This window comes from Archocentrus centrarchus, chromosome 20 (assembly GCF_007364275.1).
Source record: "Archocentrus centrarchus isolate MPI-CPG fArcCen1 chromosome 20, fArcCen1, whole genome shotgun sequence".
NCBI lineage: Eukaryota > Metazoa > Chordata > Actinopteri > Cichliformes > Cichlidae > Archocentrus > Archocentrus centrarchus.
Genome location: NC_044365.1, coordinates 26,979,452 through 26,995,783, shown reverse-complemented (window position 1 = coordinate 26,995,783; position 16,332 = coordinate 26,979,452). Strand labels below are relative to the sequence as shown.

Below are 16,332 nucleotides of genomic sequence, written 5' to 3'. Positions count from 1 at the left end.
CAGTCACTGCTATGTCAGCAAGGCTCCCAGCTGTCCCCATGACGTAGTGCACTAAACCAGTGGCCATATGGGCTGACAAGCATGCTGGTATATGAAGTCGCAGTATTAGTGCAATCTAAGATGAATTAAAGAAAATGTAGATGCAGGAAATTTTACAGGTGTTGTCCGTGTGGTTTATACCTGAAAGCAGCCCTGTTACTCAGTTTAGTTATCTGTATAATTAAGCAGGGACGTGGACCGTAGTTGGACTTGTGAAAGAAACTACAAATCCCAGTATGGCTAGTGTGGGAAAAACAATTCACCCCGCACATTTTGAGGCGTTCAAGTTCCTCACGCCGCCTTGGATTTTACCTCGCAGTGTGAAAGTTGTAAATGAGATAATCAGCCTTTAGATTCATGTGCATGACGGAAAATTACAACTCACGGGTCGAACACTGTAATCTACAACAAATCAATGATTTCAGTTATGGAATTTAAAAGACTACATTTTTATTTGCAATATTTACACTGACTATATAATAGGAACAAAGACCTCCGCGTAGTGATCTCAAACATGCTCTTATTTCTTTTAGCGCGTTTCTCATTTTGTGGGCTGGCGTTATAAAAAAATGAGAACTCTTTCACATACTGTTCTCTGCACTGTTACAGTCTCCAAACTCCGATGTATGCACTTTCCCACAGTCCCTGAAAGCACCCCAGCAGCAGCAGTCCTCCGCATCTCACAGATTCACTGTGTGGCTGCTCCGTAGAGAACAACAGGCTACCTCCCTCAGTCCTGTGTGAGTATTCCAGCCTCTGAGCGCTTCATTAAAGTTATAAGAAATACAAATTTGTCGTTTAGGTCGAGGTGGAGGGTTTTTATTTTCAGCTTCAATACAGTAATATTTTTTTCGGGGTTGAATCGGGGGTTTTATTTCTTTTCAAAGTCATGACTGAGACGTTTGTGGACAGCATGGTCTTTTGTTCTCTTGCTATATTTCTCGTTTTGACAAAGAAGAGCTGCATTTTATTTCGCCTAACCGCCGCGACAGTTTGACACCAGTGTTTGCTTGTGTGGGTTATTTTTCTTTTTGTTATGAAATATTTTCTTGCCTTATGTAGAGGTTAAGCTTTACAAGGCGACTGGTATAATCCTGTGTAAACGTACTGTATTATCAGACTGACAGACGAGAAAGGGGTTGTATTCTGTATTTAGGCCTTTGGAAGTAGGTATTCCTGATCATCTTTTTCTTTCCCATTTTTGTGTTTTGCTTTGTTTGTCTAGGATGCTGCGCAGCAGTGGGACAAAGGAAACAAAAAAGGAAGATTTGAAGCAATGTTGCCATCTAACAAAGAGCCATAAAATCAGGATCAACATAGGATTCTAGATAAGAAAATCATTATGACAGCATCTTTGTGTTATTGATTACATTTGAATCATATAGAAAATTAGTTGTCAATACATAACTCCACTGATGACCTCAAGTTTTTAGTTCAAGAAGGTGATGCTTTTCTGTGTTCAGTCAAGCCACCACTATCAGGATTTTTTAGTGGCTTGTAAGCATATTAGGAGCCTGATGTCTTGCTTTGAGGGAGGCTACTTGTGACAGAGCAGCGCTGCTGTAAGTAGGGATGTGGAATAAAACATTCACGCAGCTAGAGGAGTTCAGTCTGCCTCAGTCTCACTGGCAGGGCAGCCCTTTCTCCAGCACACAGCCCTGCAGCAGCTCCACGCTGTCCTCATGTGGCACTAGTTACTGACTGGCAGACTTGTCAGCGCAGCCAGTGGGCTGACTGAAGCTGAAACTCCAGCTGCGCCATGGCTTCATCGGACAATGATGAAACTGGGAGTGATCTGTCTGAGTCTCTGGAAATCTGTGAGCTCCAAGAGCAATACATGGAGCCAGAGACCTGCTTCAAATCCAAAAGTCTACCCATCCTGAATGGTCCTTGTCAACAGGATGGCAAGGCTGCCGAGCCTCGGCTGGTCAGCACAGCCCAGACCTGTGTGGCCGTGGAGGACAGTTGCGGGCTCCAGCCTAAAACTCCGGACTCTAGTCAGGCAGAGTCCCCCTCCTCCAGAACAGACTTCTCCCCCTCTGTGTCCAGCATGGTGGGGCTCAGCACCTCTCTGCCTTTGGAGGGCCACAGGACCACAGGCTCCGGCGGCAAAAAACTTGGTTTCTCTCTCACCCGCCTTATCCACATCCCAGCCAGAAGGTATGTGCGGGTCATCCTGAGCGACTCGCGCTGCTTCTTGTTCTGCATGTGCTACCTGACCTTCATCCAGTCCCTGATGGTTTCGGGCTACCTGAGCAGTGTCATCACCACCATTGAGAAGCGCTACAGTCTGCGTAGCTCCGAGTCCGGCCTGCTGGTCAGCTGCTTCGACATCGGCAGCTTGCTGGTGGTCGTCTTCATCTCGTACTTTGGCGGTAGAGGTCAGAGGCCACGTTGGCTGGCTGTGGGGGGTGTTGTGATTGCTGTAGGCGCAGCATTGTTTTCCCTTCCCCACTTTATCTCACCACCCTACCAGATCCAAGAGATGAACTCCTCAGCGGGCCACGAAGGCCTCTGTCAGAGCAGCAACAACAGCGGCCGTGAACTTGATGTGGCATCGTGCCCTCGCGACCAGGAGGGCAATGAGCACAACCTGTACGTGGCGCTCTTCATCTGTGCCCAGATACTCGTGGGCATGGGGTCAACGCCAATCTACACCCTAGGGCCCACCTACCTGGATGACAATGTGAAGAAAGAAAATGCATCTCTGTATCTGGGTAAGTGGTAGTAGAACAGGAGGCGTGGCAGTCAGAGAAGATAAATCTGTTCCATCCTTTAATCCAGTTTTATTTTCCTTGCTAATGACTGACATTTGCAAAAAAAAGTCAAGGAATTATGTTTGAACACAGAAGCACTTTGTTTGGTTTTACAGAGCCCAGACTGGCTGAATTTATTTAAATAAATATGTAATTAACAGACTGCTTTTTAGACTTGAACAACTTCACAGTGAAACTGCTGTTCTGGAGGGTGGCTGGAAGAATGCAGAGATGCTGGGTTACACAGTTAGTGGTTTGTAACACAATTAGCATCGGTTACCCAAACATATTTCATTCCATTTGTTGTGGCCATTTACCATTTATGCTGAGTTTGTTATGAATTTATAGGTTCTATCAATTTATTTATTTATTTTTTTTTAATTCAGATGGAATATATTTAATTTAGTTTATAATCTAAAATCTGCTTTGGCTGCTATGGTTACTTTGGGTTGGAAGCCTTTAGACCCTCCCATGTATTAAAGGATTGGGAACACACAGGTGTGGGGTGGGAATTTTTGGTCAAATGTCCACCGACGGCCTTATGCTTGGAATGATTTTGGTTTAACGTTTAGGAGGCCGTGACACCATTTGTAGATTTATTGGATGTTGGGATGTCGGCTGAGGCTGAAAGGTTATGATTTAATATTGCGAGAGATTTAGAAGACTGCTTTTTAATTTGTTGGGTCCTGTGATGTTCACCAGCAGGTTTTGACTATGCATGCAAGCATGTATACCTTAAGAGTTTATTCCACCCCTCCATTGCTCTGTCCTTTTGATTTAATCTCCACCCATGTGACCTCTGCATCACACTGAGGTAAATACAGAGACTGCAAAAATCAACCTTGGGCCAGAGGCACAAGAGAGATGAGTGTGTAGCAAGAAGCAGAACTAGGTTGCTTATGATTAATAGGCCAATGCTGCCTCCATGTGTGCGTGTGTTTTCTGTATAATGGTGCTATGTGTGCGTATAAAGAAGCCAGAAAAGACAAGCTTGTGCTTTAGGTGTTAGCAGGCTGTTTCCTCTGCTCTTGTGTTGTTGCATTCCTCCTCAAATGATTCATTTCTTTACAGGTTTCCTCCCATTTATCTATGTTGGGGCTTTACCGGCTCTCAATGGGTTTGCTCGGATTAGATTGGATTTATATACATATACTGTATATACTACATACTCTAAATAGCCCATGGGGGAGCTTATGATTGGAGTAATCCTATATGTGGCCTGTAGTTGAGTTACTGGGACATGGGGTGCCTTTCCGTCTATGGCAGATGGCCACTAACCCAGTAACCTTAGTTTCGTTTAAGCTATTCATTACATTTTTGATATTCTACATTAAAAATATCAGAAAAAGAATAAAAAAATGGCACTCAGAGATATAGAGAATATATTTTTATTTTATATAACAGTTCAAACCCCCCAGATGATAAGCTGGAACCACTGAATATTTTGCCTTTTGTTTGTTTTATCCACATTTTCTTATCAAAAATGTTGATTGTATGCTGACTGATTTGCATGAGCATCTGTTTCACTGACAGCTGGCTACTAGTACTTTTAAATTTGTGCGCATTTCACCACTGAAATAGACTCACATCATTAGCCAGACAGTGCTGACACTGGGCCCCTTATTACTACATTGCACAGCTTATAGAGCATCAGTCCTCTCTGCTACCTGCTCTGTTGCCCTCGAGACCCATTATTGATCAGATCCTTTCATCACAGGGACCCAATGCAGCATAGCTATTGAACCATCCACAAAAGCAAGGCGCAGACGGTCTCAGACACCAACTTGCTCTGCCTGCATCGTGTTAAGGTATTCTGCAGCAGATGCACTCGAAAGGCTCCCTGAGTCGTCATGCTCAAGACGTCCCTTTGTACAGATTTCCATCAAAAGCAGCACTTAATCTGATGACCTTGATGGCTATTTTGAGAGGACTCGCAGAGGGATAATCTGTTCACTCCAGCAAAGCATTGTTTGGGAAACAGAGACATGTTCTGACATGTCAGAGGGAGCAGATAAGCAGGGAAAAAAATGTACTTGATTTGTATTGCAGATACTCAGATAACCATGGAAACTCGGTTTCAGTCATATCCACGTTTTTTTTGTGTAGTTTTCTTATCTTTCAGAGTCCAGACGGTGATGGCTTATCATGTAATATCTTGCTTTCTTGTTAGTTTGAGTGTAACCATAGCCTGAACAGAGGAAGGATGAGAGCTCTTACCACAGGACTGCATGTTTTCACCCCAAAATTAATTTTGTAATGATATAGGCCAACTCACATCTAGGGGAGGTTTTTTTTCCCCTTTTCTCCCTGTCCCTAAACCCATTAATGTAAACCCCATCTCAATTTGCTCTGCCTCAAAGGGGAGGAGTTGCTCTCTTTTGTAGGACAATGCGGTTTACATTGAAGGGTACTTCTGGTGTCCTTGGAGAGAGAGCGTGAAGGCATGCATATGTGTAAGAGAGAGTGTATGATGTGTGTCTTTGTGTCTGCATGCGTACACAGTATGGCCCATCACTCTACTACTCAGCTCCAGTCCCACAGCTCTGGGGTAATATAATAGGCAGAGCATCTGAACTTCACCTCTTCTACTTTCAGAACAAATGGTGACATTAGTGTACACTTCACACAGCTTTTTTTTGAGGGGAGCGTTGCTGTTCATGTGTGTCTTATAAAGATAAGACCTGGTGGCCCAAGTCTTCTCTCTCCGTTGGCTGTGACAGATTTAAAACTGCATTCTTGGTGTTACTATGGTGAACGTTTGTCTGAGAAGCCATTTCATTTGTGTGAAGGTGGCTCGCTGCAGTGGATGCTGTTGTGCGGCGGAACAACAATATGCAAAGACGTATTAGAAACACTTTTGTTCTTCTTTCAATCCAGTTCATTTAGTTTTATTTCTTTAGCACCAAATCACATTATAGTTAAAGGTAAAGACCCTCCAATATTAGAGAGGAAACCCCAACAATCACATGATCCCCTATGATCAAGCTTTAGGTGACAGCGGGAAGGAAAAACTCCATTTTAACAGGAAGAAACCTCCGGCAGAACAGGCTAAGGATGGGGCAGCCATTTGGGTTGACCGGTTGTGGGTGAGGGAAAAGAAGATAAAAAGGAAGAAGACACGAGAGGATTTCTGCTTTTTAAACAGTGTCTTACAGAGATCCACAGATCTAAATAATCAATAATCATGTTTGTCTTTGAATATTTGATCCATACCAGCCTTTGGGCAGTGGCTTGTTCCTGTGATTATTAGATGCCCCCCCTCCTAATGGCCTCAGTGACTTACAGGCTAATGATGAAGAGAAGCTGTAATTGAGGATGGATGTGGCGTGACTTGAGAGATCAGCTTTGGCTTTACTGCATTCTGCGTTCCACATTACCTTTCAAAGTTTGTCCCTGAGCTCAGCTTACAATAAAAAAAATGCACTGATATTACAATCTTTTCTTTATGCTCTGTTGTTCTTTAATAACCTTTCACTGTCTAGACTTTGCTGTCTCTTTGCATGCAAAGGTGCTTGTAGCTAGCTACCTGCTTTACATGCAGGATAAGGTTAATTGATTCTTCCTGGCTGACATCCCCACGGCCTCTGCATTAAGTACTGTAGTTTGCAGTGCAGAGGTCTCTGAAACTTACATCCCAGTGTGCATTAATAGTGTTTTTGCATTATTAATTTTTTATTGGGCACTTATGGAAACCATGTGTCAAGCCTCTGCTTGTCGCAGTAGGACTGTGGGGGATAAATAAGAAGTGAAAGCGGTGGTGCCCAGTTTATAAGGAGAAGCCTAAACAGCAGTCCTGTCTACACTGTACGTACACGCACATGCTCACATAGGCACAAGGGGTGTGTTTTCTGACAAATTTAGAAAGAACAGTTGCTCTCAGTCTTTCTCCTGAAGTGTGTGCAGCGTGTGTGCCCTGCAGAAAACAGAAGAATGAACTGTAAGTTTGCAGTTAAAACCTCACTGTGTTTTTATTTTTCGTGATGCTGGATTATCACTCGTGGCCCCGGCATGTCCCTTTCTCTGCTCGCTCGGTCAGTTTCGTTAAATTGTGTCCTGTTCTGCTTAGCAGCAGCCAAAGCAAATGCAGGTTGTGCACATAGACAGGCAAACACTGAAGTCCCCAGAGAACCCGCCTTCTCCGCGCTACTCTCTGCTCCTCCACTCTCTGCCCCTGTAGGCCGACAGACTCAGGTTTCAGGATCAGTTTAGGGTACACATTGATCTGTCAGAAGCTGGCACACATATAGAAAGGAGACTGGTCTTGTTTCATCACCATCCTTTAGGCTTAGTCTCATGGAGGGTTTAAATTAAGCCGCCCCCCTTTCCCTCCACACCGTCCTGTTAGCTACACTGGCCCCGCAGGGTTACTCAGGAGCAGGCAACCTTTATAGCTGCAGACTGCAGGGCTGCCAGCTCTGAGTGCTACTATTACTATGACTCCCCTATGAACCACTGACCTCTGTGTGGCTATGCTACTGATGACAATGTGTGCTTCAAAATCTTTATAGTGCAAGAAGGAAAAAAAAAAAGTGAGTGCAGTAGTTTGATTCCAGTGGCGGAAGCTTTAACCGCAGCGATTGTAGTGTATTGCATTTATTGCTCAACCTCATTGACCAGTGGCTGTTTTTCAGTGTGGTGTCCAGTTGTTTTGACAGTGTGGGAAGGTTCCTGGGGAAATGCCACAAGAGTTTTTTTTCTTTTCTTTTTTTTTTTGTGATGTGAAGAATGCTAAAAGTCCTTTTGTCTTCAGCTATGCAGGAAAGAAATGCTTGCTTTGTTCTTGCTGCCTCTTTGGTGCATGTTGTTCCACCACATCCTCATTGATCCCTGACTCCTTTTTGGCTCCAGCTGAAATTAAAAAAATGTCTCAGAACACCTTTTGATGTGGGTTAACTCTCAGTGCACAGAAACACTGTCAAGGCCTGGGAGCATTAATAATAGAAAACAAGACTTGAATTTTATACTGACTAATTTTATGGTTTATGCATTATGGGTATAATATAATTAATAGATGCCTCCTTGTGTGATTTTACATCCTTAGCATCTGCTAAGTAACTTGTTCACAACTGGATCCAATTCATGTCTAATTAATGATTTAACTGAGCAACAGGCAGTAAGCGTCTCCTGCAGCTCTCCCCTCTGTTTTAAACCCCATCCCACCGCATGAACACAGTATGTATATGTATACACATACGTATATATGCATAAATACAGCAGGCTCCACTGAGCTGTCACATCTTGCTGTTCTTTGAAAGTGTTTTTGCTTACAGTAATAGAAAAAAAATAAAAAAGGAAGCGACCACATCACTTCAGATGTCCTCATTTTCATCTCGGCTGGCTGAAAACACTCAAAATCATTTCTGTGTATTTTCTATGGTTAAGCTAATCATAACTCTGATGAAAAACATGCCCTTCCTTTGCCTCTTTTGTCCAGTCCGGAAATGAATTGCCGTCAGTAATTGCTAGATGTTTGTTACCAGGGGTGCAGTATATCCTGCGATGGCCTTCAGAACAGAGGGTACTGCTGCTAGCACATGCTGTATTCTCAGAAGGACATATTGTCTGATGGAGCTGCTTTGGCTTTCGACGTAAGTGACTTCTCTCTTGGGATCTCAGGGTTACGCACGCCAGAAACTGTACATCCACATCAAGTTAACACCTCACCACCACCACCTCCCCCCCTTCTTGTGCATCTTCTCTGCTTCCCACAGTGGAAACTCCATGTTGATGCAGCCTTCAGGGTGTTTTTAGGAGTGTTGCTTTGCTACAGAGACAGTGTGGGAAAAAAAAAAAGTCTCACTCCATTCCACTGTTGTACCCTCTTAGCGGTAGACTGGCTATTGTTCTCCTTGACCCCTGTGCTGCTCAGATGGAGTGTGAGCGAGGGAGGGTAGCTGGAGGGAGAAGTGCTAATGGGATTTACATAAGTGCAAGAACATGTGGAGAACAAAAAAAAAAAAAAAAGAACGTGTGCTATTTATGAAAAATGTGCTGTTGCTCACAAATGTGATGCTGTTAACAAATACTGTAATCCACACTGATATCCAGCAGATTTCCTCCATAGTGCCGTATTCATTAGTTTCATTTAATGGCTTTTATATACACTGTCTTCTTTTAATGACACCAAGTCTGACATAGAAATCTTATGTTGAGCTTCCCAGCTCTAAAGGAGATGGATGGCTTTAAACACTCTCTGACCTAACCCTGTTGGACACACGCGCACGATCGCACGCATGCTGAAGCACAAAAAAAAAAAAAATGCATTATGGCCAAAAACTTTGCCTGGCAGCCGTACAGACGAGGGTGAATTTTGCTGTGCGCGTTCATCTGTCTCTCACGGCGACGCTGCCAGGCTGTGTTATGCCAGTAAATGTAGCATTAATCTGGTTGTGCATTATGCAACACAGACTAATAGGCTACACATGTAACTGTGATACAGTTCACTGAAGAAGCAGTGTTTTGACAAGAGTCGTCTTCAGATGTTGGCAGCCGCTGAGTTTGCTCTATGTGGGGAGGTTAGTGGGTTGGGGAGGGCATGCAGGTACGATGGAGGGTTCCTTTGCTTAACACAGACACTTTATGCAACATTATTTTCCCCAAGCTTGCTGCAATAATGTTAATTTTCAGACTTTTGTTCCTGTTTATATTTTGGGGGCCTAGTTTTAAGGCGTCAGTAAGCTCTGGGTGGGATTGGGGAGACAGCAGCTGTTCAGATTTGGCAGGGTGCTTGCCTGGGGGAGGGGAGGGGAGTACACATATATATGTGAGTGTGCACCTGCAGTTGGGGGGTGGGTGAGATTTGGGGCTTTGGGAGTTGCTGGTAGTGTGGGTAAGTGTTTGCAGGAGGGCTGTACACTTGGTTTTCCTGCAAGCATACAGTGTTTGAAAAAGAAATAAAAAAACAGGGCAGAAAAGTCTCATCATCAACGTCAAGTATGGCTTCATACTCTCCTGCCACAGTGTGTAGCAGGCACTGCTACACACCAAATTAATGAAATCTGAATAAAAGCATAGCTGTGCCATGTAATCATTACATCCTCTCATCTTCTTCTTTCGTGTTAATTATATTCACACGATGCGGTTCATGGTTAAGAGCTCATTAGATAGACTCTCATCCCTCAACATACCCCTAAATCCAATTGTCTCTTATGTGGCAGTAAATTGCAAAACACACCTGCAGGAAGAAAACTAGCAGAATTTTTTTTGTTTATGAATAAGCTTAGAGTGTCTGATGAGTCACTAAGATATAAAGGGGAGAATTTTAACTATTAAAATGTTTTAAGTATGAACAAAACTTTTTTTTTAATAAGCTCTCGAGTTGGTATGAGCATTCTTTGTGGTTTATAGGAGCAGCAGAAGCATGAGTCTTATTGGAGGATGTACAGAGGATGCCAAATTCTTGGTGTTGCCTGATGATTTTTTTTGGGGGGGGGGCAGAGATTTAGAACCATGGAGCAGATTGCTGTGCCATGTCTGTCACTGAGAGAAGCTGAAAAGCTGCAGGTGCCAGCTTGCGGCACGCTAAAACCTAACCCCCGTCCGTACTTGCTGCTGTAATGAACTCACAGCTTCACCAAGTGCAATGTGGTTCTGTCCTCGGCCCAGATGCCTCATTCATGGCCACTCATCAGCTGAAAGATTATCTGCCACCCTCTTAAATGCTGGAACATTATCGATTCACGCACAAACACACAGCTTGTTGTGTTTCACGCTAGATCTTGGAGCCCTCCCCTGCATGTTTCTGTTGGCAGGGAGGAATGAAAGAGAAGTACTGTAAAGGTGTCCTCAAATGTCCTGGATGCTACAGTTCTGGTCAGAAGGTTTTCTATGAGAGGATTCACAAAGTCACAGCACAGCGCCATCGCCTAGACGGCCCTTTACAGGCTTTAATTGTACCATTAATCTCATAAATCTGCCGACTAATCCCAACCTGGAATAGAAATTTGTTGACTTAACGGCTTTGCCAGAAAGTGGGTGAAAATAAACAAATGAATAAAAGTCTCAACAGTAATGACTGTCTTGGTATAATATTCTGATTATTTGTATTGACCTGAACTTTTTTTTACTTTTTACTGAAGGTTTCATCACCAATAAATACATTAACAAAAACCTTTTCACTAATTAATTATTAACATTTAGTCTTGGATAAACAATAAGTTGTATACTTTCAAATCTCATAAAGGGAATGAAAGAAGTCACAAAGAAAGATTAAGAGGCGATTCCAAAGTAGATGATGGATTAGACCGTTAAACAAAAGGATTTGCTAAACGTGGAAGCATGTGAAAGACGTCTGAGAGTAAGTAAAGTAAGGTGAAAGGGACGAGGCGCAGTGGAATTAATACGTTTCTCTTGAGCTCTGCCTTTGAATGGCATTTCATCGCTAAGCCATTTAAAGAGAACTGTGTTGGTTTGATTGTCACAAGGGCGGATTTTGAAGAAGGAGGTTTCAGTTGTAACAGCATTCACAAAAATGCCCTCGCAGTTGCTGAAGTGTAACAGTTAAAGCCGCAGTGAATCATGGCTTACTCATAAGTATTAAACAAGTGAAAATGTGCACAATGTTTTTTTTTTTTTCCCCACAGCTTTTTTCATGTTTGCCTGAAGGGAAAGAGGGCAAAATAAGTACTGATTGTTTTACAGAAATAACAATCAGTGCACATTAGTCACCAATAAATAACAGCAATACAGTTCAGGTAAATGGCAAGTGGTTCTAAGAAAGGAGCTCCTACTTGATCAGATTTGTTTTTCCATGCATTACTTAAACTCGGGCTTTAAAGGACAGATTTGCATTAGAGGCCTAGTCATACATTTTAATGCATCATGGAAGAGTGGGCAGCTGAGCTCAGTCCTGATGTGCATTATTTGCTGAGTTCCAACATGCTCCCAGATGATTTTGAGATGTTTTTTTTTTTTCTCCCCATCCAATCCCTTCAGCCCCTTGAGTAGATTTTTCTAGATCAGCAGCTGCAGATTTGAGGACTTGTGCTGCCAGTGCAGGTCTAGAAGCCTTAGGCCAGCAATGGAATCAGCAGAAAATGGTCATTTGGTGTCAGAAGTTGGGTCTGATGCCACTAAAGCGCACTAATGTGAAGCAGTGGTTGGGTGAATGAGGTCCCTCAGGAAAGCGCTTGTGTGCTGCAACCACTATTTCTTTACAGACTTTGCTAACACTCTAAAATAGTTAATATCCTTTATGCCCATCTTTTAGGATGCTTTTTTTATGCCTAATACTAACAAATAAGTAAATAAGCGTATGCAATCATGGCTGGTACAAGTGTTGCCTCACTAGCTGGCTGGCTACTGTACCTCAGGCTCTCTGCTGCAGCTGAGAAAAAGCTAAAAATAGAGAAAAGCCCTTCGTTCTCTTTTCTTTCGTTTTCTAAATATTTGATTTTGCAAAATGAGCTTGGGGAACCCCTGCATGTAGCAGCTTGCATGAAAAATTCATTACAGTTTGAATTTTTCCTGCGCTATACAGTATGAAGAGCTGTGCTATGACGCGTAATAACAGAACACAGTTTCTGAGTGACGCAACACGTGCCACTCAACTGCAGCATGTACTGAATATTTATGAATGGACCTGCACTTACCTGTATTGTGTCTTACACTACACGCGCCGTCACAGATGGGTTACGCAAAAGGTCGTGGGGGTTGTAGCTTGTTGTACAGAAACGGTACATAGAAAAGGGAGGGATGGAGGCAGGCAGGCTTGAGATGCTGATCAAGTTCTTAGTGCTCCTTGTGACTTGTCATGTCTCTGCTTAAGGGGCTTACAGTGTAATGCCTGGAGGTAAAGTGGTACAGAAGTCTGATGGGTGGCCTGAATGTTGATTTCCAAGTCAGGACGGCTTTGATTATGCTGTTCAAAAGGTTTGGTCTGGGTCTGTACCTGCCTGTGCTGCTGCACTGCTAGATCAAAGTTTTCCACTTAATCCATTAAACTCTTCACCACTTTCTGCACCTGAATATGAATTCAAATGAAAACAGAATTATTAAATTAAATTAAGTATTAAAAGACTAAAATTCTTGCTTGTTCAGCATGTTATCGTCCACTGTTCACAGTGATTCTCTAGATTGCTTCACAATCTAGAGTATTTAGAGTATTTATAGTGATAGTACTATTAAATATTCCCTAAATATAAAGATGTTTGACTTTAATAAGTAGTCTATGTTTGCTGAGCAAAACTGGTGGCCGGCAATATTACTAACAGGCTGAATGTGGAAATGCATCACATCCTATGTGTGCCCGAGTTAGTAATAATTGGTACAGTAGTGATTATTCTCATGCATTTCTGCCACCAGTACACTTTTGTTTCTGCTCATGCACGTCTCTTGATTTCCATTTCATTCTCCTGCCTGACTGTTCCTATTTGACTGGAAGCACTTCTGCAAGAACCTATAGAGAACTTTTCCCCCATTATTCACCTGGGGCTAAATGCAAAAACATGCATAATCTTGCAGAGGGGACTCATCCCCCAACGAATGTGCATTTTATTATAATTGGGAACACAACATGATGCATCAACACATAGCAAATGGATTTGAAGATGCAAGCCTTTTTTGTGTGTGTGTGTGTGTCTGTGTGTGTGTATGTATTGTATAAATAACTCATGCATATTAAAGCAGTTTGTCCCTGCGGTCTCGCTCTGTGTGCGTTTGTGTATGTGTGCCCTTTGGGTGAAACTGTAAGGTTAGGACTTGTAAGAAGACACTGCTATGTCAGCAAGTTGTCATGACAATGCCGTCATTCCCCTATTTCATTGTGTTTTTCCTCCTCTTGTCTCTCGGGGGGTTGGAGAGGAGGTCACATGACTGAACTGATCCCCATAACCCAGGGATACATAGAGCAGCGTTCCCCTTCTGTGACTCTCTTTCTAACATCAGCCGCTGCATAGATCATTTATCAAAAACCTGCCGCTACACTTTCCAAAGAGCTGTAGGAACTCTACGGTACAACAAATCAAAGTTCTGTGCTGACATATCACATAAAGTGTATGTTATTAAATAAAGTAGAATGCCTCATTCATATTTTCCCCTCTGCTGTACAGCAGGTGTGAGAATCAATTGTTATCGTAGGGCAGAGTGAACAGTTAATGAGGGAAGCATAATGCTACATAAATCAACATGGCACAGCTCAAATAACGCACACAAGACAATGTGACTGCATCTTTTTTAGAGATTAGGCAGCTCCCACGTAATGCACTGAATACAAATCCAAGGTCGTTCAGTTGCTGCCTGGTATCCATTCCCAGGCTTGTTTAGAGGCTGGCTGAGCGGTGTAGGCTAATGGCCAGGTGGAGCGCGCTACATAATTCATTGAAACAAAGCTCACAGCCAAAGAGCTGGAAAGAGGGGGATTACAGAGCAAGGCTCATACCTCTACAGCCTTTATTGCAGGACAGTCACAAGAGAGAAATAAATTCCAAAATAAAAGAGGTTTTCACATTGGGCTGCATGTAAATATCAATGTGCTCACATAGTTTGTGGAGTTGTGTGAGCTGCAGCTTCGACCTTTTAACTTCACTGTCAAGGAAAGTCCCATCCTTTTATTTCGTCGATGTGCTTAAATCAAATCATTAATCTGTGCTAATTAGTTTGACCACCGGGGAGCTGCTTCATTAGGTGCAATGTGCTTTCTCATCAGGTCCTGTGGCTCTGCATCCTCTGCTGCTCTGGCTGAGTTTCACGGGTGAGGGGTGAGGAGAACACAAGGTCAGGAGAGGTCAGGGGGGATGGAAGGTCAAGAAAAGCCATTTACATTTTTATGTCTGAAATTCCATTCTCTTCGTGCAGCTATACAAGCAGCTAGGTGCCTTGGTAACTACCAAAGAGAACAGCATAAAAACAGAAACGCCACAAGATCGAGTGCAGTTCCTTCCTTCAATTCTTTAATTCATTCCTCTTTTTCTCTTTCACCTTCATTCATTCCTATGAGCTGTGAATGAGTCAGTGCAGCTCATGAATACAAAGAATCAGAAGAAACCGGCAGCTAACGGAGTGCGGAGGAGGCAGAGCGGAGACAACAGAGCAGAACTGGTCCCTGAAGGTTAGATGTAAGAGGGATGCTGCTGAGCAAGCTTTATCACTCAGTTACACAGCAGGATCAGTCACCACAGACTGCGGCCCGGCTATTTTTCTTTTTGCACTCCCTCTGTTTCTTGATGTTCACTCTTTATTCTCACTCTCCATCTCATATATTGTGACCATACATCACATTTGGTCAGATACTGAACTGGTAACACTGATAAGTTGTCACTGTGTGCATTACAAGACTGAGCAGACACCAATGTTTGCTCCTGCTTGACTGGCTGCTAGAGGCATAGAATTAGTTTCTTTCTGTGTCTTGCTTTATTGCCTTTCTCTTTCTGGATTATTGTTGAGTAAATCTTCTCTTCTCTTTGCCTGACACCGCTGTGTCCATCCATCACACTGGAGCTGAACCACTAAATTGGTGTCAGTGAAGCAGTTTAATACGCTAACCTCACTCCTCCTTCACTCTCACCCTTAAATGCACCTTGCCTCTCCACTGTCATGCAGTGGAGAGGCAAGGTGCATTTAATACACATTAATACACAGTGAATACACATTAGATTTAATGTTTTTAAGATGCAGGGAGAGCTGACCTTGAACGCCATTGAAGTCACTGAGATGTAATTGAAACACTGTGCTTCTTGTTGAGCTGCTTTCAGTGCAGGGATGATTGTATTTTCTCTTTGATGGTGCATTTTGTGTATGGTGACTTGCATGCAGTGAGACTACATCCTCAATTTGTATCTTTTGATGCATGTCTGATGCATACAGCATTACCTCAACCTACTGAAAGTCAGACTGATCATCCGTGTGGATGATTTAGATGCCAACTTCGTATAGCATAAGAGTGAAAATGCACTAATTGCAGTGCAGCACTCTTAATCCATTATCTCTACATGTGTATAAAGCATCAAGTCTTAATGTATTGTCCTTCACGTGCTGCAGGTGAAGGTCTATTGCGTAATTCAGTGAAGTAAGGGTGTAGGCGCCATGCCTTCCTCATTGGCATGCACCCCTGCAGTCCACTGACGTCTGCCACCGCAGCATGTGTTGCTCGTGTGTGTGTGTTTGATGGAGCGCTGCTGCTGTGCCAGCATATTCCTCAATCCGATGGCTGTGCCCTGGCCGCCCTTCAGGCCTGACAAGGCCCTCCAATCCCTTCATCCCAACCTGCTGATCCTGAACTATCTCGGATCTATGCCAAGTGGGCAGGATAGGGCAACGAGTAAGGCACAGTTTATGACCCCCCACCCCCCTCACCCCTTGTCCTTCAATCACACAACACTGTTAAAGTGATGGATGGAGTAGCAGGACAGACTTGCGCAATCTCCCAAAAGGGATAAAATATGGCCATCCTGGCTGGGCCCCCCACGAATGAGGAGGATGGAGTTTGGAGGGCAATCAAAGGACCATTCTTGGTGGTTAACCTTTGCATGACAACACGCTGGTTGGATGCACCTGGTGTATTTGTGACTCAAGCCAGAATATGCTTAAACTGTGTTGTGTT

The 16,332-nt window shown here is 43.3% G+C and overlaps 1 protein-coding gene across 1 annotated transcript in view; it reads left to right on the top strand.

The window, feature by feature from the left end:
• The first annotated feature begins 711 nt into the window (after positions 1–711).
• The window catches only part of slco5a1 (solute carrier organic anion transporter family member 5A1), a 34,751-nt gene continuing 19,130 nt past the window's right edge, over positions 712–16,332 (top strand). The window contains exons 1-2 of the mRNA XM_030756200.1: positions 712–779; positions 1,265–2,756. Of these exons, the coding sequence (XP_030612060.1) occupies positions 1,799–2,756 (958 nt within the window). The 5' untranslated portion in view covers positions 712–779; positions 1,265–1,798. The remainder of the gene's footprint in view (positions 780–1,264; positions 2,757–16,332) is intronic.